The sequence below is a fragment of the Clavelina lepadiformis genome, chromosome 6, assembly GCF_947623445.1.
Source record: "Clavelina lepadiformis chromosome 6, kaClaLepa1.1, whole genome shotgun sequence".
NCBI lineage: Eukaryota > Metazoa > Chordata > Ascidiacea > Aplousobranchia > Clavelinidae > Clavelina > Clavelina lepadiformis.
In genome coordinates this window covers 5,293,204-5,319,822 of record NC_135245.1, presented here as the reverse complement: position 1 = coordinate 5,319,822, position 26,619 = coordinate 5,293,204, and the positions used below count along the sequence as shown (strand labels likewise).

Here is a 26,619-nt window from a genome sequence, read left to right as displayed (position 1 = left end):
GAGATAGTGAATACAGTAGAAGTCAAAAGTAAAAAAAAACTTAACTCACACTTTTTTCACAATATTAAAATTTAATATAATACACCTTTGAACTTCGATAAGATAGCTTTGTATAATGTATTAGGGTAATACTGTATCTTTAATAGGTAAAAACGATATAAATGAGATAAGATATCAGTAAATAGAATAGGAGTGAGCTGAACATAACAAGACTTCATAAATCGTTGGAAATAAAGTAAAACTTCATAACTGTGTAGCTATAAACATAACCTAAACATGGAATCATGGTGTTATAAAAGCAGTGAAAAAGGACATCAAACAAGTGGCATGTCATGGTTCTTATAATTCAAAAAACAGGCTACATGAAATGTATAAGAAAAATTTAAGCAAACTTTAAATGGGACACAAAATGAGTGCTTACAATATCAATCTACAACTTAGAGCTTAGGTGGTCAGCAATTATTGTTAACAGCAAAGTTTAAGACAAGTTTGCATGCGAAAATTCATGAAAGAACGTCCTTTTAGCGTGCTAAAGAACGTGTTTGAGTGCTATTATGTAATACCGAAACAAATTAAAATGTAAGTATAAAATCAATACTCTGCTCTGCAACATCAAGTTAAACTCAATCTGGTTTGATTTTAATGCAAATTCCATCTTTGGTTTGTAAAGTTAATCTTGCCTGCAGAATGGGTGTTCGAGTTTCTTTATCCAAATAGAGCCGGTATCTTTTAAGGGTTTGGGCCACCACTGTTTTCATCTTATTCAGGATGATTGTGTAACAATCACCCTGAATACATATACTATAATTGTTTAAGCTTTGTAATAAAAAAATCGCTTTGGTTAAAGCCTACTTTAAATATGTCTCCACTCGAAATACTGATAACATTTTCGAAGACTAAAGTTTGATAAACCGAGGTCTTATCACTAAGCAAGCTAACACTGTCAATATTTGCTCTTTTATCAGCAACAGTAAGGTTGCTCGAAAAAGGTCATCACCTCACCTCAACCAAATGTTTTATTATACACAAAAAGTATAACGTTTATTATGCGGTTAAAGGCATTAGTATAATGGCAAGGAGCATTCTACTAATGTTTAACTTGTAATGTAAGCTATACAATACATACAGTTAATGTCTGAAAGTGATTATCAGCAGTAGTAATGATTTTATCTTTTACATTGGAAGCTTTTGGTTCATTAATTGCTGCTGTAAATTTCTGGGCAATAAAGGGAACCAAGACCCTTGTTTTACAAATTGCCCCTTTTGCTGTAACTGCAAGTGACTTATATTAACAAAGCTGTTTCTTGGTAACTACTCGCAATAAGATGTGACCAAAACTTTTTTCGCAACGCGAAAAGATAGAATATAGGACGGACAAGTTGTATATAAAAGTTGACTGTTAGTCTTTATTATTATGTTCTTACGTAAAGTTATGAAGGCTATATGCCATGAACAACAGCATATCAAAATCACAAACTTGCTGAAATAAATTATATCGTTATACTGTATGCGAAATCGTGAATTGGTGGGAGCTAATGGAGTTGCAGCTCCAAGTCCACTGGTTAAAGTAAGCCTTTGAAATCTTTACTTGTCTGAAATACTGTCAGGCAAGTCCAGTATGGCGACATTTAAACGCTGGAAAAACATAGAGTTAATAATAAAAGCAATAGTAGAACAACGGTGTCACCTCAAAGGCTAAAGTAAATTTATTTCTATTAGTTTTTGCAAGCGGGTTTGATTATGATGAAATACGTAGCTGAGTGAAACTTACGCATATGAGGTAAGCTAATCATTAACAGTAATCGCAATTGTTGAGATCATCACTGGGACAATTAAAATCATAAATATTAATAAAAAACATCACCGATAGCATAGGACCAACAGGTTATCAAAACAATCAATTGAAATACTGGTGTGTTCAGGCTATTTCAAACTAACTCTGAGGATTTTATTGCACTCTTTTTGATATAAGGTTACGTCCCAACTTTGTGTTCTCAATAAAGAAGCTAACTATGTTTTGTCCATTGCAAATTCTATTGTAACTTGGTCGATTTGTGGAACTGATAAAGAATAATCACATGAAACACTTCATGAATTAACTGAACAATAAATTGAACCTAAGATCGTTTGTCGATTTGAGTGTTGAATGAAGAAAAAAAATGACAAAATACTGATGGTTTAATACGTACAACACAGCACGTACCATAAACCTATAGTAACTATACAAAGACCCTGTAACAGTATAAGGTCTGTAACAACATGGCCACCAAACACATCGAACTCTATTGCCACTCTTACAACCGTCACATAGTTTATACACCTATGTTGTTGTTTACCAACGACGCAAAATTAAACAGACTTTGTACGACACCAGTATTCATAACTTACGCGCCCATAAATGTAAAAGAGTTTTAGCCTTCATTTGCTTTTAGCTTTATGCATTACTATATGTATCAATAAAATGCTGGAATCAAATACTTTTAAGACACTGTTATAGTTTCTAGATGGGAAGTCTATACAGTAAGATCTCGGTTAAGTTGACGACTTGAATCTGAGCAGTTTGTGCAAACTGCGAATTTAGCAATTATGGTGTTGTAAATACAGTAGCTATGCAACAGACGTATTATTATGTAATGTATATATCAGCAAAACTGAAGGCGCTAATCAGTATCCATTCAAGACTGATGGATGCCGTGACTAAAGTTAACGATGGATGCCTCAATTGAAGTTAGGTTAATCTTTTTTGCATGTACAACAGACGCAGTTTGTAAATAATATGTTCAAATATGCATCAACTAACGATTCATGATATGTTTAATAAATTGTGAACTGTAGTGAAACTATTTTTTAACTTTTTTTTTATCACAAATTGACATGTTTTTGATGACATGATAAACTACTGAAAAAGTTGAATCTAGATTTTGTAATAAATTTTTGCGAACTTAACCAGGATGCAAACATAAACGGGTGCGAGCTTAAGCGGGATATTACTGTAACGTTAAAAAATAGTTTGAGAAAATATATTTAAAATTGATTTTATTCGTTGATTTCTTTTCGAGATAACATAACTTTCAATTGAAATCATAAAAGACCGGGTAATACCGATTAGATTCAAAATATTTTACATTGGTTTAATTTTAACGTAAATCCCATCTTTCCTTTGCAGAATAACTCTGGTTTCTACTATCGGCATTGGGGTTTCTTCATCCAAATAGAGTTCATATCTCTTCAATATCTGAGCCAGCACTGTTTTCATTTCATTCATTGCAAAGTTTTGCCCAATACAATTTCTGCAACAGATTTACATATTAGCGTAAGTCAAAAATATACGATCATCATAATGAAAAATTCAAATTCTTTCTTTATTTCTAAGCTTTTTAGTGTAAACAATGTAAATACTTCTAAGGTGATCTCGTACACAAAAATAATCTTATCAGAAATACAAATAATGCAGAGCTTCAAGATAATAGCCTACCTGCTACCAGCTGAAAATGGAAGATAAGCGTATGAATCTCGTTTTGCGCATTCTTCTTGGCTGAATCGTTCAGGATCAAAAATCTAAAATTCAGACCAATCAAAGTACAAGCCTATATATCTGCTTGCTCTATATCTTTGTAGTGTCTCGTCATGTTGGTATATAGACAATGATTAAAAAAACACCATCCAAAGTCATGGTAAAAAACTACAAAGAATAATGCATTTGAATTTATCATACGTTTCAGCAAGAACTTTGCAATAGTATTCTTACTGTAGGATTTTTCCATATGTGTTCATTTCTGTGTAGGCAAAATAAATTAAAACTCAAATTTGAATTTTCAGGAATGACAACTTCTTTTGTTTTGAAAACGTCACTTCGCACCGTCAAGGCAGTATTCAGCTTTCGTCCTATAAACACCACGGGTGGATACAAGCGAAGACTTTCTTTGATAAACTTTGTTAAGTACGGAAACTTTTGAAGGTCATCCCTGTTAGAAAATTTAACAAATTCTGCATTTAGTTATAAAAACACTTGCTACAATATATGTAAAATTGAAAAATACATGTAACTTATTTATATTGTTTATATTGTATATGTTTTTATTTTTTTATTGATTAGGTTTTACTATACCATTCTACATTTTCCTTTTCACCAATGACGGACATAACTTCTTCGCGACATTTCTTTTGAAATTCTGGATATTTAGCAAGGTTATACGTAGCCCAAGCCATACCTAGAAGCATAAATCACAATGTAAAGTCAAATCTTAAGTTTCAACAAATATCAATTCCGATTCAATGTTTACCGCGGGCAGTTGTTTCGTGCCCTTCAAATAAAAACGTGTCAACTTCATCCCTAATTTCAGCATCAGACAATCCTTGGCCCTGGTCATCCTAAAATGTATTGCGTGCAGTGGTCATGTTCACACTCATACAGACTTTTGGTTGCTTACAAAACTTTAACTGCCTTGGTCATACTCTCGCCTGCAGCAGAATATCCAAAAAATCCATAAGCTTCTTTCCGCCATACTGGCAATTGTTTTTCACATTTTCATATTTCGATTTGCACGCTTTGAGGTCTTCCAAAGCCTTTCGCCGTTCAGCTATAATCTAAAACAATAAGCTAAATAAAATACTTCTATGTGCACAGAGTTTGACGTATACGCCTGTGTAGCCCATATAGGCTATAGGCTGGTATTAAAACCACTCTAGGCTTAAACACATTTCAGTTTTTAATATTTGCTATAAATTAAAACAACTGTAAAAGCTATAAATTTAATAAAAATTCATACCGTTTCTGCATGTTTATGAGCTATATCTGCTGCTTTGGAAAACCTACGACCAGCCGGGGTTAAAAAATAAATCCAGTCGAAAAAATAAAAAGGATTTTGTGTTCTTTGTCCAACACACTCAGCCAACTCACGAATTGCTTTAATGTACGGGTGTTTACCTCTGAAAATAATCGGTGTTTTTGTTTAAGTTGCATTGTATAATAGTAATACTAATGATAATACTGTATATAAAAATAGGAAATCAAAAGAACAGTATAGCCCCAGCAGCTTCGTACCAACTAATAAATAGTAGGCGTGGGGCGAAACAAATTGGTAATAACTTAACTGAATAATCTTTATGGCGTCGTTATAAAAATGTAACCTGTGCTTGCTTTCAATTTTGATGAGCAAATTTTTTACTACGATGTCGTATGAACTAATCGCGGAGGTAAAATGAACTTTAATCTAAACATAAGCACCATTTCTCAAAAAACATTCGTCGTTTGGTAAAAAAACACCAGCGACTAACCGGTGAAAACTTTTATTATAACAGATTTTAATTCTATAGTAGCTTAAATTTTGTGGGTTATAAATCTATCCCCGCATGATTTTGTAACTTTGCACGGTCCATATAACAAAAAAATACTGATTTTATAAAGGTTTGAGGTAGTTGACCGCATTTCTTAGGGAAGCGAGCAAAGAGTGCACTATAGGCACTATGACTAAGTTATAGTATATATATATACTGTACATACAGTACATAGGACTAGAAGACATCAGGCTTGTTTAGTTACTTTAATTTCGGTCAGGTAAACTTCTCATTCAAGGACTATGCTGAAAACAGCTCAAACAACAAGCAAGTTTAATTATATCATAAATATTAGTTTATTACTAAGGCATAAAAACTGTAGGATTGCCGAAAGAATGTAAACTATCCAGTTTCGCAATTTCTTACTTTACATTTTGGCAGTTCGTACGTGACGACATTGCGCATTGTATCATCGTATCCAACGCCATCAAACTGATTGGATCATGAACCTCCAACGGTTTTCCGACGCAGTCGGCCCATTTATCCAACATTACTCGACAGGACTGATTGTATATTTCGGTATATCTGTAGCAAAAAGCCATACTTATGCTCGAAAGACGGTACTTACAAACAACACAAACTACACATTTGGCTTGCTTGCAGAATCAAAGTTCTAAGTACCGTAATACGTACGGTTTTAAAATACTAAAGTGAAAGGCAGGTGTAAGCAGATGACGATTTCTTTGCCATTTCTTTCCTTTACTGATCAGCAATCCATCGCCCAGCCAAGGCTTTAAAAAGCGGTATCCAAAGTCATCTTTAGGGGCTATAAAAACATTAGAAGACAACCAGTCAAGACAAAGCAAACGAAATGTCTAATTTCACCTATAGTATGCAAAAAGTTCAGACGCACTTTAAAGAGGTTATTGCGATAATTGCGCAATATTAGCACAAAATAATGTTTTTTACATTGCGTAATCTGATCACGTATACGTATATATGGACATATAAAAAGTAGTACAGTATTAGCTGGTATTTTAACGAAGACAAAGAAAATATTAAAAACCTCCACTGGTAACGAAGGACCTTGCTGGATCCGGGTGATACATCAAAATTGCTGAAAACACCGGTCCTCTCCAAACATTGAATAATGCGGGAAAGCTCTGCGCTAACTCTGTAAGCTTTTTCAATCTTTCTTGACTTGTTTTGCCAAACTACAAAACGGGTTGTACAGTAAGAAAACCGTTGAAAGTATTTTGTCACAAAACAACTTTTGTATATCTTAGATAGAGCAGCAGCTATTGGTGTGACAATAACCTGTGACCTGTAATGCACATGACTACTAACCTGACCAACATGTCCGAAGAACCAGTGCGTCTTCGGACCTTTTGCCACTACATCGAGGCTTTTTGCATTTTTATAACTTTTAATCAGTGGTGTTAGCATATTAAATGCGAAATAAAGCGTCACAACAGCCGCAAACAATTCTAGCAGAACCACCGAGAGCAGCATAACGATGGCACACAGTTTGAGCACTAAACAATCAATATCTTACAATTTTTCTGAAACAATAATGTTCAACAAAAATGTAAAAGACCTGTGGCGTATTACAGAAAAACTCATGCATTCACATTCCTATAGCATAGCCTATTCATTCACATACTTTTGGTCGTTGGCTAGGTAAGAACAAAAAAGTGCTACAGTACTGTATAGTTCAGCTATGTGCAACCGTAATACCGTAGTGGGCAAAACATAACGACATTAGTTCAATTCGGGCCGCACATTGCCACCACGAATAACTTACTTACACTACTAACCACACAAGTACAGCACTAACAACACGCACAATAACGAATGTTCTAACGCCCAAGCAATTTGTATATGAATAAAATAATGATCAATGGCACACCTTCATGCCTATTTCATACACATACACTTTACATATACAACGATACCAACACCAGGGTCGCACAAAACCTCCAAAAGGGCAGCATGCGGCCCGCGGGTTGGACATAACCGGTATAGTTGTTAATATGGTTTCATGTAATGTACGGGAAATCTGATAAAGCTTGCAACACATGGGACTAAAACGTGCATGAAATATAGTAATAATATTGTACTGCTGATTCCAGCTAATGTGGCTATGAAAACCAAACTTATTTAATACAAGTCAGTTAAATTAATCTTTTCAGTAGAAAATCTGGTGTACAACTGAAATCTGTGTATGGTGATAATATGTTTTAAAACTTTCCGTATGAGGAAATACCACACGATGTGCTTCGAATTTGAAAATCGCTGAACAAAAAATTTTTATAATTTCAACTTTCAGTGGGCCCAAAGGACAATCTCTTGTGACGTCTACACAGCTTACATAATGCATAGGAAGTAGACGAAAGAAAACAGGAAAAAACCTTGAAATTAAGATACTAATAGTGATATAATCTAAACATAACATTATAATGGTTAGTGGTTAAATAATAAATATACACTGATGTAACCCATTAGGCCTACCATTGAAATGTTGGGAGACACGCGCAGCACATACCATTACCTACGATATCTGTAGATTCTAAGCGTCAGCACGTATCCTTATAGACATCAGCAGATAAGTATTACTGTTTTAATAAATATCGAGAAATATGAAGTTTTGCTTGCAAAAACGTACCTCTACTTCTCACTTGCTTGTCTGTAAAGTATTACCATATCCTTGAAAGGGCCTTCTTACATATTAACTCCATCCAGTAAAACGAGACGATTTGAATATTAAAAATTGCTCAATAAACTTTACAAGGTTATTTACCACTTCAGTTCTGAACAATCTCTAGCAAAACGTTAATAAAAACAATTGTAAATTAGCACTTTATAATCAAAATTGTTTTATTTCTGTAATAAAAGATTGCACTTTGTTCACCAGAGCTCGCGTCATTTCGCTTACGACATTTTTGCAAAATAAGCTATAGGGCACTACAGGCCTTGCAGTATAGACCAAATAGCTAGGTATTATTACACCAAAGTCAATATTTGCATCATTTTTATCTTATTAGCAGTGGTGCATAGAGTCACGTGCGCTAAACATATCATTTAGCTTTTGGGAACGATAATTGTTTACTTTTACCGTGTCTGCGGTCATATACCCAGCATATATCACATGATAGCAGTTTTTAAAGCTATTTAAAGCTACTGTAATTTAATGACACTTTACGCATAACAAAAGTGTACCAGTAGCCCCTTTCACAAGAGCGAGCTTAAACGAATCGAGGTTGGTCAGCGAAGCGTGTCAAGGGTGAGAACAATGCTTTGATGCTTGGTTGCATTGAGTTCAATTTTCAAAACGTGTTCACCGTTGAAGTTCTATTACTACACGGCACGGGACTTGCTTACACGTCATGTGAAAAGGGTTGGTGACAATAATTCAATTACGACAAAAAACGATCGCTTAAAGGCACGAATACATTAACGATGAAAATACGCCGAAATGTATTCCTATATTTAAAAGTTCATTAAAAGTATTTGTTAATAAGCTTTCATTTTTCCGATAAACAACAGAATTGTAAAACAAAATACAAAAAAGAAAAATTTTTTCTAAAAGATGTTGTCAAGCCGGTTGAGCATTGCAAAAGTGGAACACATATATCAGTATAGCTTTAGCCTGTAGATATTTTTTGAATATAAAATGATAAAGATTGAGTTGTAAAATTTTGTATATATCAAACTACAAAGTTTTCTATGCAAGCACTTTACACAAAACCTTTTTTGTATGTGAATGAAGCTTCTACGATAGAAATAAGCAGACGTAATATTTAAAATTCTATTTTTCAAAACTGATTAATTCCTGCCACTTTTTGAAGATCTTATAAATTACTTTAGAATTTACAAAAGCATGTTTGCAAAAAGACTTGCTGATTTTAAAAATATTAAAAGAAAATCGAACATTTAACGTTTACTAAATCTAAAATCATCTTACAAACGCACTGTTTTCAATTCTATGTAACTATACCTCTAAGAAATATGTTTGAAAATGCTAAAAAGCGTATTGTTGTCTCTTCATCCAAGCAATATCTTTTCAAAAACTGTGTGAACACTCTTTGATGTTTGTATATACGTTATTTATAGAAAAGTTTTTTTTACCAATTCAGTTTCTGTGTTGTTCTTTAAATATATTCAGCCGTGGAGAAACAAATGAAAATGATATTGTAATGAAAACTAGTAAACATGAATAACACAGCAGCAGAGGGAATTACATGCCCCTAAGGAAATTACCTGAAACGAAAAATTACAAATTTTTATATTGTCTAAAACACAAATATGCCCTTCTTTTCTTGTTTATTTCTTTAATTAGCATAAAATTTCACTAATTCTGAAAAAATCCATTCTTGATAATTACATGTATACATATTAAAATTAAAACAGACAGCTTTTGCAAAACGTTAAGTGCTGCAGCTTATATAAATTAAAACGTTAAGGTGAACTTCCCAAAGTTGTTTTAGAATGGCCTAATTTTAACAAAAATTCCATCTTTGCTTTGCAAAATCACTCTGGTATGTAGTATTGGTGTTGGAGTTTCTTCATCTAGATAGAGTTGGTATCTTTTCAGGGTTAGCGCCAGCACAGTTTTCATTTCATTCATTGCGAAGTTTTGTCCGATACAGTTCCTATGTATATTGTTGATTTGGCATGTTATCGCTCGTGCATTCAAACTAATTCGTTTAGTTCAATGCATATATACTATATATATGATATAAAGAAAACCTTATTTTTTATTTTACTTTTATAGTGTGTAATAAAGAAGACTATGAGATATAAATAGGGTAACACACGGTTTCAACTTCAGTTTCTTTGCAGTATATATACCTGCCGCCAGCTGAAAATGGAAGATAAGCGTAAGTGTCTCGTTGTGCGCATTCCTCTTTGGAAAATCGCTCAGGATCAAAAATCTATGAAATTGAAATATCATGAATTAGTTAAGTAAACGTTGATGATTTATCGAATACTTTATTTTATATTGAGCTTACGTTCAATACTTAATCAAACTTGATATAAGTTATGCCACATAGGCCTAACTAATACTCGTTTTTTATATTGTTATAACCTATTTCTTACAGTTGGATTTTTCCAAACATTTTCACTTCTATGCAGCCCAAATATACTGAATATCAAATTTGAATTCTTGGGTATTACAACATCTTTTGATTTGAACAATTTGCTTCGCATTGTCAAGGGATTTTCCAATTTTCGACCTACAGCCACTACCGGTGGATATAGGCGGAGACTCTCTTTAATAAACTTCGTTAAGTATGGAAATTTCTGAAGATCATTCCTGCTCGAAAATTCATAACAAAAACTTAAGGTATTTAAATGAAAGTCAATCTGTTAATCTTTGCGTATAGGTTTGTGGAAATAAGCAAACAGCTTGCGTTGGTGAGAACCCAAGCTTGGACTTAAAACCTTCGTGAGAACTCGAGCCGAGCCCGACCATACGACGTCATCGGGAAATAAACAAAATTTAAGTCTAAGTTTCCGACTAAAGGTATACTGTAGAGCGTATATTCAACATGAGACAAAAGTTTGAGAGAACAAGCAAACTTTAAAGTGTTTGTCATTATTTAAATTGATGCTAACTTTAACACTGTATAGCACTATAGCCTGTAAGCTGTAAAGTATACTTGCCATTCAACATTATCTTTTCCACCAATGACGGCCATGACTTCTTTGCGACATTTCTCTTGAAACTCAGGATATTTCACCAGGTTATACCGAGCCCACGACATACCTATACCATACGCAGTTACTGATATACAGTATATAATATATATTATTATACAATATATACCATATATTATTACTTCTAAATGTGTATTGGAACCAACAAACATCACATTTTACTGTACCACTTGCAGTTGTATCATGTCCTTCAAAGAGGAACGTGTCAACTTCATCCCGAATGTCGGCATCAGACAATCCCTTGCCTTCATCGTCCTAAAGTATAATCGTGCTTGCAGCAGTGTGGCTTATACACATTTATGAAGCCATGTTTTGCTATACCATCTTTTTATGCAATACCTTCGTTTGAAGCAGAATGTCCAAGAAATCAAGAAGCTTTTTCTCTCCATATTGCTTGATGATTTCAACGTTTTCATATTTTGACGTGTCGCACTTTTTTTCTATAGTTTTCCTTCGTTCCGCTATGATCTACAACCACGAAGGTAAAACATTTCAAATACGTAAAATATTCCTTGTAGTTAGAAGATTTTAAGGAATGGCAGAATTCGGTGGCACCCCATGGTTAACTTTTAGTTATCAACACTTAGCTGATTAACTTTAACGCATTAACTTGCTAAAAAAATTTAAATTCAAAGTAACAGCCAACGGTTGCTGTAGAAATTTAAGGGTTTGGGCCACCACTGTTTTCATCTTATTCAGGATGATTGTGTAACAATCACCCTGAATACATATACTATAATTGTTTAAGCTTTGTAATAAAAAAATCGCTTTGGTTAAAGCCTACTTTAAATATGTCTCCACTCGAAATACTGATAACATTTTCGAAGACTAAAGTTTGATAAACCGAGGTCTTATCACTAAGCAAGCTAACACTGTCAATATTTGCTCTTTTATCAGCAACAGTAAAGTTGCTCGAAAAAGGTCATCACCTCACCTCAACCAAATGTTTTATTATACACAAAAAGTATAACGTTTATTATGCGGTTAAAGGCATTAGTATAATGGCAAGGAGCATTCTACTAATGTTTAACTTGTAATGTAAGCTATACAATACATACAGTTAATGTCTGAAAGTGATTATCAGCAGTAGTAATGATTTTATCTTTTACATTGGAAACTTTTGGTTCATTAATTGCTGCTGTAAGTTTCTGGGCAACGAAGGGAACCAAGACCCTTGTTTTACAAATTGCCCCTTTTGCTGTAACTGCAAGTGACTTATATTAACAAAGCTGTTTCTTGTTAACTACTCGCAATAAGATGTGACCAAAACTTTTTTCGCAACGCGAAAAGATAGAATATAGGACGGACAAGTTGTATATAAAAGTTGACTGTTAGTCTTTATTATTATGTTCTTACGTAAAGTTACGAAGGCTATATGCCATGAACAAAAGCATATAAAAATTACAAACTTGCCGAAATAAATTATATCGTTATACTGTATGCGAAATCGTGAATTGGTGGGAGCTAATGGAGTTGCAGCTCCAAGCCCACTGGTTAAAGTAAGCCTTTGAAATCTTTACTTGTCTGAAATACTGTCAGGCAAGTCCAGTATGGCGACATTTAAACGCTGGAAAAACATAGAGTTAATAATAAAAGCAATAGTAGAACAACGGTGCCACCTCAAAGGTTAAAGTAAATTTATTTCTATTAGTTTTTGCAAGCGGGTTTGATTATAATGAAATACGTAGCTGTGTGAAACTTGCGCATATGAGGTAAGTTAATCATTGACGTAGCGAGTGTCATCACTAGGGCAACCAAAAGTCAATATGGTCAATTTTTTTTAACCTGCTCAGAATGCTATCAAACAAGTACAAAACAAGTTTCAGCTTTGTACGACGTGTGGTATAGAAGTTATTAGGTTAAATAAAGTCAAAATGTTACGTTAGGTCAAAATACGGTCAAATTGTTTCTTTAGGTCTTCTTTTTAGGTCGAAATCTATTAAACTTGTAACTTTGTAACCATTTTGTAATATTATTCTTCCGTTTTTCTCTTTTCTTGTACCGCAAACAATTCCAGTGCCCCAAATTATACTTAGAACCAAAGCCACAAAGAGAGGGAAGGCCTTTCAGCGCGTCTGGTGACGTCACGATGTGAAGGCATTGCATTTGAAACTGCAAGTTGTCAATCTTAATACGCAGAAACGAAAAAAAGTCAACACTAGAAAAGCGTTTTGTCAATTTTAAATTCAGCTTTAGATTAGAAAGTTGCTGTAGACAATGTAGAGACTATCAGTATAGCGTTTTTCAAAATAAGGTCAAAATTTAAACTTTTTAGGTCAAAAAACTGGTTGCCCTAGTCATCACCAGTTGTAGGAACAGTAATCGCAATTGTTGAGGTCATCACTGAGACAATTAAAATCATAAACATTAAGAAAAAACATCACCGATAGCATAGGACCAACAGGTTATCAAACAATCAATTGAAATACTGGCGTGTTCAGGCTATTTCAAATTAACTCTGAGGATTTTATTGCACTCTTTTTTATATAAGGTTACGTCCCAAATTTGTGTTCTCAATAAAGAAGCTAACTATGTTTTGTCCATTGCAAATTCTATTGTAACTTGGTCAATTTGTGGATCTGATAAAGAATAATCACAAGAAACACTTCATGAATTAACTGAACAATAAATTGAACCTAAGATCGTTTGTCGAGTTGAGTTTTGAATGAAGAAAAAAATGACAAAATACTGATGGTTTAATAGGTGCAACACAGCACGTACCATAAACCTATAGTAACTATACAAAGACCCTGTAACAGTATAAGGTCTGTAACAACATGGCCACCAAACACATCGAACTCCATTGCCACTCTTACAACCGTCACATAGTTTATACACCTATGTTGTTGTTTACCAACGACGCAAAATTAAACAGACTTTGTACGACACCAGTATTCATAACTTACGCGCCCATAAATGTAAAAGAGTTTTAGCCTTCATTTGCTTTTAGCTTTATGCATTACTATATGTATCAATAAAATGCTGGAACCAAATACTTTTAAGACACTGTTATAGTTTCTAGTTGGGAAGTCTGTACAGTAAGATCTCGGTTAAGTTGATGACTTGAATCTGAGCAGTTTGTGCAAACTGCGAATTTAGCAAATATGGTGTTGTAAATACAGTAGCTATGCAACAGACGTATTATTATGTAATGTATATATCAGCAAAACTGAAGGCGCTAATCAGTATCCATTCAAGACTGATGGATGCCGTGACTAAAGTTAACGATGGATGCCTCAATTGAAGTTAGGCTGATTTTTTTTGCATGTACAACAGACGCAGTTTGTAAATAATATGTTCAAATATGCATCAACTAACGATTCATGATATGTTTAATAAATTGTGAACTGTAGTGAAACTATTTTTTAACTTTTTTTTTATCACAAATTGACATGTTTTTGATGACATGATAAACTACTGAAAAAGCTGAATCTAGATTTTGTAATAAATTTTTGCGAACTTAACCAGGATGCAAACATAAACGGGTGCGAGCTTAAGCGGGATATTACTGTAACGTTAAAAAATAGTTTGAGAAAATATATTTAAAATTGATTTTATTCGTTGATTTCCTTTCGAGATAACATAACTTTCAATTGAAATCATAAAAGACCGAGTAGGCCTAATACCGATTAGATTAAAAATATTTTACATTGGTTTAATTTTAACGTAAATCCCATCTTTGCTTTGCAGAATAACTCTGGTTTCTACTATCGGCGTTGGGGTTTCTTCATCCAAATAGAGTTCATATCTCTTCAATATCTGAGCCAGCACTGTTTTCATTTCATTCATTGCAAAGTTTTGCCCAATACAATTTCTGCAACAGATTTACATATTAGCGTAAATCAAAAATACTGTATACGATCATCATAATGAAAAATTCAAATTCTTTCTTTATTTCTAAGCTTTTTAGTGTAAACAATGTAAATACTTTTAAGGTGATCTCGTACACAAAAATAATCTTATCAGAAATACAAATAATGCAAAGCTTCAAGATAATAGCCTACCTGCTACCAGCTGAAAATGGAAGATAAGCGTATGAATCTCGTTTTGCACATTCTTCTTGGCTAAATCGTTCAGGATCAAAAATCTAAAATTGAGACCAATCAAAGTACAAGCCTATATATCTGCTTGCTCTATATCTTTGTAATGTCTCGTCATGTTGGTATATAGACAATGATTAAAGAAACACCATCCAAAGTCATGGTAGAAAAACTACAAAGAATAATGCATTTGAATTTATCATACGTTTCAGCAAGAACTTTGCAATAGTATTCTTACTGTAGGATTTTTCCATATGTGTTCATTTCTGTGTAGGCAAAATAAATTAAAACTCAAATTTGAATTTTCAGGAATGACAACTTCTTTTGTTTTGAAAACGTCACTTCGCACCGTCAAGGCAGTATTCAGCTTTCGTCCTATAAACACCACGGGTGGATACAAGCGAAGACTTTCTTTGATAAACTTTGTTAAGTACGGAAACTTTTGAAGGTCATCCCTGTTAGAAAATTTAACAAATTCTGCATTTAGTTATAAAAACACTTGCTACAATATATGTAAAATTGAAAAATCCGTGTAACTTATTTATATTGTTTATATTGTATATGTTTTTATTTTTTTATTGATTAGGTTTTACTATACCATTCTACATTTTCCTTTTCACCAATGACGGACATAACTTCTTCGCGACATTTCTTTTGAAATTCTGGATATTTAGCAAGGTTGTACGTAGCCCAAGCCATGCCTATAGAAGCATAAATCACAATATAAAGTCAAATCTTAAGTTTCAACAAATATCAATTCCGATTCTATGTTTACCACTGGCAGTTGTATCGTGCCCTTCAAATAAAAACGTGTCAACTTCATCCCTAATTTCAGCATCAGACAATCCTTGGCCCTGGTCATCCTAAAATGTATTGCGTGCAGTGGTCATGTTCACACTCATACAGGCTTTTGGTTGCTTACAAAACTTTAACTGCCTTGGTCATACTCTCGTCTGCAGCAGAATATCCAAAAAATCCATAAGCTTCTTTCCGCCATACTGGCAATTGTTTTTCACATTTTCATATTTCGATTTGCACGCTTTGAGGTCTTCCAAAGCCTTTCGCCGTTCAGCTATAATCTAAAACAATAAGCTAAATAAAACACTTCTATGTGCACAGAGTTTGACGTATACGCCTGTGTAGCCCATATAGGCTATAGGCTGGTATTAAAACCACTCTCGGCTTAAACACATTTCAGTTTTTAATATTTGCTATAAATTAAAACAACTGTAAAAGCTATAAATTTAATAAAAATTTATACCGTTTCTGCATGTTTATGAACTATATCTGCTGCTTTGGAAAACCTACGACCAGCCGGGGTTAAAAAATAAATCCAGTCGAAAAAATAAAAAGGATTTTGTGTTCTTTGTCCAACAGACTCAGCCAACTCACGAATTGCTTTAATGTACGGGTGTTTACCTCTGAAAACAATCGGTGTTTTTGTTTAAGTTGCATTGTATAATAGTAATATTATTAATAATACTGTATATAAAAATAGGAAATCAAAAGAAGAGTATAGCCCCAGCAGATGTCGTATGAACTAATCGCGGAGGTAAAATGAACTGTAATCTAAACATAAGCACCATTTCTCAAAAAACATTCGTCGTTTGGTAAAAAAACACCAGCGACTAACCGGTGAAAACTTTTATTATAACAGATGTAATTCTATAGTAGCTTAAATTTTGTGGGTTATAAATCTATTCCCGCATGATTTTGTAACTTTGCACGGTCCATATAACAAAAAAATACTGATTTTATAAAGGTTTGAGGTAGTTGACCGCATTTCTTAGGGAAGCGAGCAAAGAGTGCACTATAGGCACTATGACTATAGTATATATATATATATGTACAGTACATAGGACTAGAAGACATCAGGCTTGTTTAGTTGGTTTAATTTCGGTCAGGTAAACTTCTCATTCAAGGACTATGCTGAAAACAGCTCAAACAACAAGCAAGTTTACTTATATCATAAATATTAGTTTATTACTAAGGCATAAAAACTGTAGGATTGCCGAAAGAATGTAAACTATCCAGTTTCGCAATTTCTTACTTTACATTTTGGCAGTTCGTACGTGACGACATTGCGCATTGTATCATCGTATCCAACGCCATCAAACTGATTGGATCATGAACCTCCAACGGTTTTCCGACGCAGTCGGCCCATTTATCCAACATTACTCGACAGGACTGATTGTATATTTCGGTATATCTGTAGCAAAAAGCCATACTTATGCTCGAAAGACGGTACTTACAAACAACACAAACTACACATTTGGCTTGCTTGCAGAATCAAAGTTCTAAGTACCGTAATACGTACGGTTTTAAAATACTAAAGTGAAAGGCAGGTGTAAGCAAATGACGATTTCTTTGCCATTTCTTTCCTTTACTGATCAGCAATCCATCGCCCAGCCAAGGCTTTAAAAATTGATATGCAAAGTCATCTTTAGGGGCTATAAAAACATTAGAAGACAACCAGTCAAGACAAAGCAAACGAAATGTCTAATTTCACCTATAGTATGCAAAAAGTTTAGACTCACGTTAAAGAGGTTATTGCGAAAATTGCGCAATATTAGCACAAAAATAATGTTTTTTACATTGCGTAATCTGATCACGTATACGTATATATGGACATATAAAAATTAGTACAGTATTAGCTGGTATTTTAACGAAAACAAATAAAATATTAAAAACCTCCACTGGTAACGAAGGACCTTGCTGGATCCGGGTGATACATCAAAATTGCTGAAAACGCCGGTCCTCTCCAAACATTGAACAATGCGGGAAAGCTCTGCGCTAACTCTGTAAGCTTTTTCAATCTTTCTTGACTTGTTTTGCCAAACTACAAAACGGGTTGTACAGTAAGAAAACCGTTGAAAGGATTTTGTCACAAAAAACTTTTGTATTTCTTAGATAGAGCAGCAGCTATTGGTGTGACAATAACCTGTGACCTGTAATGCACATGACTACTAACCTGACCAACATGTCCGAAGAACCAGTGCGTCTTCGGACCTTTTGCCACTACATCGAGACTTTTTGCATTCTTATAACTTTTAATCAGTGGTGTTAGCATATTAAATGCGAAACAAAGCGTCACAACAGCCGCAAAAATTTCTAGCAGAACCACCGAGAGCAGCATTACGATGGCACACAGTTTGAGCACTAAACAATCAATATCTTACAATTTTTCTGAAACAATAATGTTCAACAAAAATGTAAAAGACCTGTGGCGTATTACAGAAAAGCTCATGCATTCACATTCCTATAGCATAGCCTATTCATTCACATACTTTTGGTCGTTGGCTAGGTAAGAACAAAAAGTGCTACAGTACTGTATAGTTCAGCTATGTCCAATCGTAATACCGCAGTGGGCAAAACATAACGACATTAGTTCAATTCGGGCCGCACATTGCCACCACGAATAACTTACTTACACTACTAACCACACAAGTAGGCCTACAGCACTAACAACACGCACAATAACGAACATTCTAACGCGCAAGCAATTTGTATATGAATAAAATAATGATCAATGGCACACTTTCATGCCTATTTCATACACATACACTTTACATATACAATGATACCAACACTAGGATCGAACAAAACCTTTAAAAGGGCAGCATGCAGCCCGCGGGTTGGACATAACTGGTATAGTTGATAATACGGTGTCATATAATGTACGGGAAATCTGATAAAACTTGCAATACATGAGACAAAAACGTGCATGAAATATAGTAATAATACTGCTGATTACAATTAGTGCGGCTATGAAAGCTAAACTTACTTAACAGAAGTCAGATAAATTAATCTTTTCAGTAGACAATCTGGTGTACAACTGAAATCTGTGTATGGTAATGATATGTTTTGAAACTTTCCGTATGAGGAAAAGCAACAATGTGCTTCGAAATTGAAATTCGCCAACCAAAAATTTTTTATAATTTCAACTTTCAGTGGGCTTAAACGACAATCTCTTGTGACGTCTACACAGCTATAATCTAAAAATAACAATATAATGGTTAGTGGTTAAATATACACTGATGTAACCCATTACCGTTGATATGTTGGGAGACACGCGCAGCACCTACCATTACCTACGATATCTGTAGATTCTAAGCGTCAGCACGTATCCATACAGACATCAGCAGAAAAGTATTACTGCACTAATCAATATCGATAAATTTGAAGTTTTCCTTGCCAAAACGTACCTCTACTTCTCACTTGCTTGTCTGTAAAGTATTACCATATCCTTGAAAGGGCCTTCTTACATACTATCTCCATCTAGTAAAACGAGACGATTTGAATATTAAAAACTGCTCAATAAACTTTACAAGGCTATTTACCACTTCAGTTCTGAACATTCTCAAGTAAAACGTTAATAAAAACAATTGTAAATTAGCACTTTATAATGAAAATTGGTTTATTTTTGTGATAAAAGATTGCACTTTGTTCAACAGAGCTCACGTCATTTCGCTAATGACATTTTTGCAAAATAAGCTATAGCGCACTACAGGCCTTGCAGTTTAGATCAAATAGCTAGGTATTATTACAACAAAGTCAATATTTGCATCATTTTTATCTTATTAGCAGTGGTGCATAGAGTCACGTGCGCTAAACATAACATTTAGCTTTTGGAAACGATAATTGTTTACTTTTACCGTGTCTGCGGTCATATACCCAGCATATATCACATGATAGCAGTTTTTAAAGCTATATAAAGCTACTGTAATTTAATGGCACTTTACGCATAACAAAAGTGTACCAGTAACTCTTTTCACATGAGCGAGCTTAAAACGAATCGAGGTTGGTCAACCGAAGCGTGTCAAGGGCGAGAAAAACATTTTACTTGCTTTGATGCTTGGTTGCATTGAGTTCAATTTTTAAAACGTGTTCACCGTTGAAGTTCTGTTACTACACGGCACGGAACTCGCTTACACGTCATGTGAAAAGGGTTGGTGACAATAATTCAATTACGACAAAAAACAATCGCTTAAAGGCACGAATACATTAACGATGAAAATACGGTGAAATGTATTCCTATATTTGAAAGTTCATTAAAGGTATCTGTTAATAAGCTTTCATTTTTCCGATAAACGACAGAATTGTAAAACAAAATACAAAAAAAAATTTTTCTAAAAGATGTTGTCAAGCCGGTTGAGCATTGCAAAAGTGGAACACATATCAGCATAGCTTTAGCCTGTAGATATTTTTTTGTATATAATGATAAAGATTGAGTTGTAAAATTTTGTATATATCAAACTACAAAGTTTTCTATGCAAGCACTTTACACAAAACCTTTTTTTGTGTGTGAATGAAACTTCTATGATAGAAATATGCAGACGTAACTTTTAAAATTCTATTTTTCAAAACTGATTAATTCCAGCTACTTTTTGAAGATCTTTTAAATTACTTTAGAATTTACAGAAGCATGCCTTCGAAAAGAGTTGCTGATTTCAAACATATAAAAAAAATATCGAACATTTAACGTTTACAATATCGAAAATTATCTTACAAACGCACTGTTTTCAATTCTATGTAACTATAGCTCTACGAAATATGGTTGAAAATGCTAAAAAGCGTATCGTTGTTTCTTCATCCGAGCAATATCGTTTTAATATTTGTATGAACACTGTTTGGTGCTTGTATATATGCTATTTATAGAAAAGTTTTTTTTACCAATTCAGTTTCTGTGTTGTTCTTTAAATATATTCAGCCGTGGAGAAAAAAATGAAAATGATCTTGTAAAGAAAACTAGTAAACATGAATAAAAAAGCAGCAGAGAGAATTACATGCCTATAAGGAAGTTACCTGAAGCAAAAAATTACAAATTTTTATATTGTCTAAAACACAAGTATGCCCTTCTTTTCTTGTTTATTTCTTTAACTAGCATAAAATTTCACTACTTCTGAAATAGTCCATTCTTGAAAATTACATATATACATATTAGAAATGAAACAGACAGCTTTTGCAAAAAGTTAAGAGCAGCAGCTTATATAAATTAAAATGTTGAAGTGAACTTCTCAAAGTTGTTTTAAAATGGCCTAATTTTAACAAAAATTCCATCTTTGCTTTGCAAAATCAATCTGGTATGTAGTATTGGTGTTGGAGTTTCTTCATCTAAATAGAGTTGGTATCTTTTCAGGGTTTGCGCCAGCACAGTTTTCATTTCATTCATTGCGAAGTTTTGTCCAATACAGTTCCTATGTATATTGTTGATTTGGCATGTTATCGCTCGTGCATTCAAACTAATTCGTTTAGTTCAATGCATATATATACTATACATGATATAAAGAAAACCTTATTTTTTATTTTACTTTTATAGTGTGTAATAAAGGAGACTATGAGATATAAATAGGGTAACACACGGTTTCAACTTCAGTTTCTTTGCAGTATATATACCTGCCGCCAGCTGAAAATGGAAGATAAGCGTAAGTGTCTCGTTGTGCGCACTCCTCTTTGGAAAATCGCTCAGGATCAAAAATCTACGAAATTGAAATATCATGTAGTTACTTAAGTAAACGTTGATGATTTATCTAATACTTTATTTACGAGTATCGTATACTTAATCAAACTTGATATAAGTAATACCTGCACATACGCTAACTAATACTCCTTTGTTATATTGTTATAACTAGGGCCCGCAAAAGTCAATAAAGTCAAAAATTTTTAAGGACCTCGTCTGACCATGAATCAAAGAATAAAGTTGTTTTCGGCACCTAGGGGATTGTTTCTAAGAAGTTTATAGGTCAAAATAAAGTCAAAATTTTCAATAAAGTCAAAATTTGTCAAAATATGGCTTTTTACAAAGTTTTTGTGTTTCTTGAGAGTAATTCTTGTAAAAATCCTCGTGGAAGCATTGTAAATCAGGAACTGCGACATAATTAAACCATAATAACCCATAAAAGCAGGAAATAAGTCACAATGCCCACTTGGATGAGCAGTAACTTTTATCGCATATTGTCCATTGTTTATTCATTGTTACGTATTTAAATAATTCTTATAAAACACTTTCTCTTCATAAACGTGGTATTTTCGAAGATCAACAGTTTGGATTTTAGGAATAGCCTACTGACATTCTGTAATACAAAAATGCCTAAGCAAGCTAAATCGTCTTCAGCAAAAGTTAGACAGATTTGTCGAGATTTTTCTGATGAATTTAATGCAACTCCCGGGGGTGATTTTTAAGGTGCAATTTTTGCGAGGTTATAGTGAAGTGCGATAAAAAGTATTTTGTTGAAAGCCACAGGAAAAGTAAACGCCATCAAGCTGGATTGGAGCAACAACAAGCATTCCCTGTTTAATTTGCTGTTTATTAGAATTTACCATGCGGAGAAAATCGAGGCAAAGTGCCCTTTTCACAAGAACAAAATAACACAAGCTACCTAAATCTATCGCCAAAAAACACGACGCACTTTTTATAATCCATAAAACACCTTGACTTTTCGACAAAATATTACGTTTGGGTCTGAAATCGACAAAATATTATGTTTGGGTAACTGGAGGAAGAACTGTGGCCTCTACAAATAAGCAATTTCGTTAGGTCAAAATAAAGTCAAAATTTGATAAAAATAAAGTAAAAAAAAATTTTTTTAGGTCAAAATAAAAATGGCCCTAGTTATAACCTATTTCTTACAGTTGGATTTTTCCAAACGTTTTCACTTCTATGGAGCCCAAAAATACTGAATATCAAATTTGAATTCTTGGGTATTACAACATCTTTTGATTTGAACAATTTGCTTCGCATTGTCAAAGGATTTTCCAATCTTCGACCTACAGCCACTACCGGTGGATATAAGCGCAGACTTTCTTTAATAAACTTCGTTAAGTATGGAAATTTCTGAAGATCATTCCTGCTCGAAAATTCAAAACAAAAACTTAAGGTATATAAATGAAAGTTAATCTGTTAATCTTTGCCTATAGGTTTGTGGAAATAAGCAAACAGCTTGCGTTGGTGAGAACCCAAGCTTTGACTTAAAACCTTCGTGAGAACTCGAGCCGAGCCCGACCATACGACGTCATCGGGAAATAAACAAAATTTAAATCTAAGTTTCCGACTAAAGGTATACTGTAGAGCAGGGCTTCCCAAACTTTTTTGCTCGCGACCCCTTTCAAACTTCTGAAGTTTTCCGCGACCCTTCACGTTTAAATTGATTAGCAGTGCGAAATATACCTTTGTCATTAGTGACATTTATTGAGATGCAAAGACTGAATTCAAGCAACCAGTACTCAAAGCCTACTTACTACTTTACACATATGTAGGCCACTGGAAACAAAAAAAGCACACACATTTATTCAGTGTGATTGGTGCGACTGCTTTCTGCTACAAAGCAAGTCCAGCCGTGGCTCAACATCTGCTAATGCTGGTCTCAAGGCGGTTTTAATGTTGATTAGGCTGGAACGATATTTTGTTTTGATTGTATTTTGTACTTCGTGTAAAATTGGTATACGCTCTGCGACCCCCGACGTTCGTTACGCGACCCCTTGCGGGGTCGCGACCCCCAGTTTGGGAAGCCCTGCTGTAGAGTGTAGACTGTAGAGCGTATATTCAATATGAAGCAAAAGTTTGAGAGAACAAGCAAACTTTAAAGTGTTTGTTATTTTTTAATTGATGCTAACTTTTACACTGTATAGTGTATAGCCTGTAAGCTGTAACGTATACTTGCCATTCAACATTATCTTTTCCACTAATGACGGCCATGACTTCTTTGCGACATTTCTCTTGAAACTCAGGATATTTCGCCAGGTTATACAGAGCCCACGACATACCTATATCATACGCAGTTACTGATATGCAGTATATATTATTATTATTACTTCTAAATGTGTATTGGAACCAACAAACATCACATTTTACTGTACCACTTGCAGTTGTATCATGTCCTTCAAAGAGGAACGTGTCAACTTCATCCCGGATTTCGGCATCAGACAATCCCTTGCCTTCATCGTCCTAAAGTATAATCGTGTTTACAGCAGTGTGGCTTATGCACATTTACGAAGCCATGTTATGCTACCATCTATTTGAGCAATACCTTCGTCTGAAGCAGAATGTCCAAGAAATCAAGAAGGTTTTTCTCTCCATATTGCTTGATGATTTCAACGTTTTCATATTTTGACGTGTCGCACTTTTTTTCTATAGTTTTCCTTCGTTTCGCAATTATCTAAAACCACGAAGGTAAAACATTTCAAATCCGTGAAATATGCCTTGTAGTTAGACGATTTTAAGGAATAGCAGAATTCGGTGGCACCCCATGGTTAACTTTTAGTTATCAATACTTAACTGAATCAGTGACATAACATTTTATAGTGCATGTAAACAAAACTTAACCTTTGAGATGCTAATTCCATGGCGGTAATTATTTATATGGAGGCTAACACGGTTGTGCCACCATCAAACATGAAATAGATGGAAATATAACTTACAGGCTATATGGTTGTTCAAACGGATCTTAACAAAAAGTATATGTACTTTTAGGCTTATATTTATATATATATGTATAGCATATGGCTTGTTTTACCAAAAAGTAAAATGTTTTTCATTATTTACTGTAAAATAGCATGTTTTTCGCAACACAAATATCCACATCTCATGCCTACCTCTTCTGCTTGTTTGTGAACTGTATCAGCTGCCTTGGAAAATCTACGTCCTGACGGGCTTAAGAAATAGATCCAGTCGGAATAATAAAACGGATTTTGTGATCTTTCTGCTATTAATTCGCCCAGTTCCCGAATTGCTTTAATGTAAGGATGCTGACCTCTTAATATATTGAGTGAGCATTAATTTATTGCTTGTTTGTAAGCTTATTGATTGAATTGTTATCGTCGAAAAACATTAATATTTTGTTTTGAAATCTTCTATACCTTAAACAGTATAGCCTGATATATGCAAAAGAACGAATGTTTTCTAGTTGTTATTGCAGACTATTCCCCATTCTACTTTAGTTACAGATCTACCTGGTGTTTTGACAGTCTGTTTTTGTCGACATTGCGCATTGTATCATCGTATCCAACGCCATTAAACTTACAGGAGTATGAATTTCAAGAGGTTTCCCAACGGAACTGGCCCACTTATCCAACATCACATGACATGACTGGTTGTATATCTCGGAATACCTGAGCAAAAAAGTTAAAAACAAATGCATTCAAAAGTTTCATACGAAACTAATTTATCTTCAAAATCTTTAACTTTAGTTTTGATCCCATGTGGCTCTAAAAACGTTATAAATACTACATAGTTATGATACAAGTCATTCTTGCGGTACGTACGGTTTTAAAATACTAAAGTGAAACGCAGGTGTAAGCAGATGACGATTTCTTTGCCATTTCTTTCCTTTACTGATCAGCAATCCATCGCCCAGCCAAGGCTTTAAAAAGCGGTATCCAAAGTCATCTTTAGGAGCTATTAAAATTTAACAATGTGGTTTTCCGAAAGACAGTTTAATGAATAAAATATGCAGCATAACACATTGCAGAATTTCAAATGCATTGTAATTTGTAAGAGATTTTCCGAAGTGTCAGTCTCATATTCTCTCAAAAGGAACAGAGTAAGTTACAAAATTTTAGCACTTTATGTAATCTGAAAACACAGACATTACATAACCAACATTTTCAAAGGCAAAGAAGTTAAATTACACAATAATATTAACTTAAAAACCTCCACTGGAAAAAAAAGACTTTGCCGGATCCGGGTGCTGACATAAGAGTGCAGAAAATGCTGGACCTCTCCAAATGTTGAACATTGTTGGAAAGCTAAGCGATAGCTTGGGGAGTATTAGTAACCTTTCTTCGTTCGATTTACCAAGCTGTAAAATGAATTTTATAGCCTGCTGTAATATTTGAAACGTCTCGCTGATTGTTGAAAGTTTATAAATAATTCTCAATGGGAAAACATTAGATGCCACCCGATAAAGATTAACAGTAATGCTACAAAACCACTTACCTGACCGATATGCCCAAAAAACCAATGCCTTTTTGGGCCTTTTGCAATTGCGTCTAGGCTCTTTGCATTTTGATAATTCTTAAATAATAGAGCAGCAATACTCCATGCAAAGTATGCCAAAACAAGAGCCGCAATCAGTGCCAGTACAAGTGCGGAAAGTAGCATTGCAAAATTAACCAGTATATAGCTCTAATTCGTACAGTTTAATTGTTAAATTAAACTTTTTCCCTGTATGAAAGTATAATCTGCAGCTATATCACGAACATTCATAGATTGCTTGATTTCCATTTGCTAACTGCTGGTAACGGACAAAAGTTTCTTACTAAACTATACGCAGCATATGGGTAGGCTAACATTTCCAGGAAATATAGTTTTCTGATGGAACATATGACACTACATGACTACAAGTTTCATTGGCTACCTCTGCTTGGAATTATGCCATTGTTACAAAGTTGTAGGTTATTGTTAACAGTATTACCATACTGTTTGCACCTGGCCAAAAACTCAAATTAATTACAGCTAGGTAAATAGTAAGCTGTTAAAATGTACTTAGGTTAGGTTAGCCTTATGACAAATAATGTTTCATTGTACTGATTGTAGTACTACTTGTATGAAGTATTACACAACAAACATCTTCGCCATAAAAAC

At 34.1% G+C, this 26,619-nt stretch overlaps 3 protein-coding genes across 6 annotated transcripts; all 3 read right to left on the bottom strand.

The window, feature by feature from the left end:
* Positions 1–1,069: 1,069 nt before the first annotated feature.
* Positions 1,070–8,221, bottom strand: LOC143463153 (cytochrome P450 4F1-like). Its single transcript, XM_076961549.1, has 12 exons — positions 7,943–8,221; positions 6,625–6,839; positions 6,344–6,491; positions 5,971–6,103; positions 5,704–5,862; positions 4,770–4,929; positions 4,456–4,587; positions 4,284–4,371; positions 4,109–4,211; positions 3,749–3,965; positions 3,476–3,558; positions 1,070–3,290 (listed from the first exon to the last, which is right to left on the bottom strand). Exons 2-12 carry the CDS (start codon positions 6,787–6,789, stop codon positions 3,122–3,124), a joined length of 1,557 nt encoding a protein of 518 aa, XP_076817664.1. The 5' UTR covers positions 6,790–6,839; positions 7,943–8,221; the 3' UTR covers positions 1,070–3,121.
* A 661-nt stretch (positions 8,222–8,882) lies between these two features.
* Positions 8,883–11,688, bottom strand: LOC143462184 (cytochrome P450 4A14-like). Its single transcript, XM_076960239.1, has 7 exons — positions 11,677–11,688; positions 11,338–11,466; positions 11,166–11,253; positions 10,945–11,047; positions 10,378–10,594; positions 10,129–10,211; positions 8,883–9,929 (listed from the first exon to the last, which is right to left on the bottom strand). Exons 1-7 carry the CDS (start codon positions 11,686–11,688, stop codon positions 9,761–9,763), a joined length of 801 nt encoding a protein of 266 aa, XP_076816354.1. The 3' UTR covers positions 8,883–9,760.
* Positions 11,689–14,535: 2,847 nt separating this feature from the next.
* Positions 14,536–26,280, bottom strand: LOC143461837 (cytochrome P450 4F1-like). Of its 4 annotated transcripts, XR_013118096.1 has the most exons (14): positions 25,972–26,280; positions 25,687–25,834; positions 25,299–25,431; positions 24,987–25,145; positions 24,630–24,789; positions 24,065–24,193; positions 23,895–23,982; positions 23,699–23,801; positions 22,669–22,885; positions 21,435–21,517; positions 19,244–21,235; positions 18,823–19,033; positions 18,010–18,224; positions 17,738–17,877 (listed from the first exon to the last, which is right to left on the bottom strand). XR_013118096.1 is itself a non-coding variant. In XM_076959735.1 (13 exons), the coding sequence occupies exons 3-13, from the start codon at positions 18,172–18,174 to the stop codon at positions 14,644–14,646; spliced, it is 1,557 nt and encodes a 518-aa protein (XP_076815850.1). In that variant the 5' UTR covers positions 18,175–18,224; positions 18,823–19,033; positions 19,244–21,057; the 3' UTR covers positions 14,536–14,643. The 4 variants fall into 4 exon arrangements, 1 of the variants encoding a protein (XP_076815850.1); XM_076959735.1 differs by lacking the exons at positions 21,435–21,517; positions 22,669–22,885; positions 23,699–23,801; ... (5 more) ...; positions 25,687–25,834; positions 25,972–26,280 and adding exons at positions 14,536–14,812; positions 15,003–15,085; positions 15,277–15,493; ... (4 more) ...; positions 17,089–17,247; positions 17,356–17,488 and having other exon boundaries at positions 17,730–17,877; positions 19,244–21,057; XR_013118094.1 differs by having other exon boundaries at positions 23,699–23,982.
* Between the last annotated feature and the right edge of the window lie 339 nt (positions 26,281–26,619).

What these genes read in the sequence shown, in the direction of transcription:
- LOC143463153 (XM_076961549.1), bottom strand. Translation starts at nt 6,789, where the DNA reads ATGCTGCTCTCGGTGGTTCTGCTAGAATTGTTTGCGGCTGTTGTGACG. An exon ending in CACTTTAGTATTTTAAAACC is followed by an intron (nt 5,863 to 5,970) that starts GTACGTATTACG and finishes TTTTTGCTACAG; the next exon opens with ATATACCGAAATATACAATC. An exon ending in GCACGAAACAACTGCCCGCG is followed by an intron (nt 4,212 to 4,283) that starts GTAAACATTGAA and finishes TTATGCTTCTAG; the next exon opens with GTATGGCTTGGGCTACGTAT.
- LOC143462184 (XM_076960239.1), bottom strand. An exon ending in ACATGATACAACTGCAAGTG is followed by an intron (nt 11,048 to 11,165) that starts GTACAGTAAAAT and finishes CGTATGGTATAG; the next exon opens with GTATGTCGTGGGCTCGGTAT. An exon ending in ATGTTTGGAAAAATCCAACT is followed by an intron (nt 10,212 to 10,377) that starts GTAAGAAATAGG and finishes TCAATTTCATAG; the next exon opens with ATTTTTGATCCTGAGCGATT.
- LOC143461837 (XM_076959735.1), bottom strand. Translation starts at nt 18,174, where the DNA reads ATGCTGCTCTCGGTGGTTCTGCTAGAAATTTTTGCGGCTGTTGTGACG. An exon ending in GTCCTTCGTTACCAGTGGAG is followed by an intron (nt 17,489 to 17,729) that starts GTTTTTAATATT and finishes ATGTTTTTATAG; the next exon opens with CCCCTAAAGATGACTTTGCA. An exon ending in ACGAACTGCCAAAATGTAAA is followed by an intron (nt 16,460 to 17,088) that starts GTAAGAAATTGC and finishes GATTGTTTTCAG; the next exon opens with AGGTAAACACCCGTACATTA.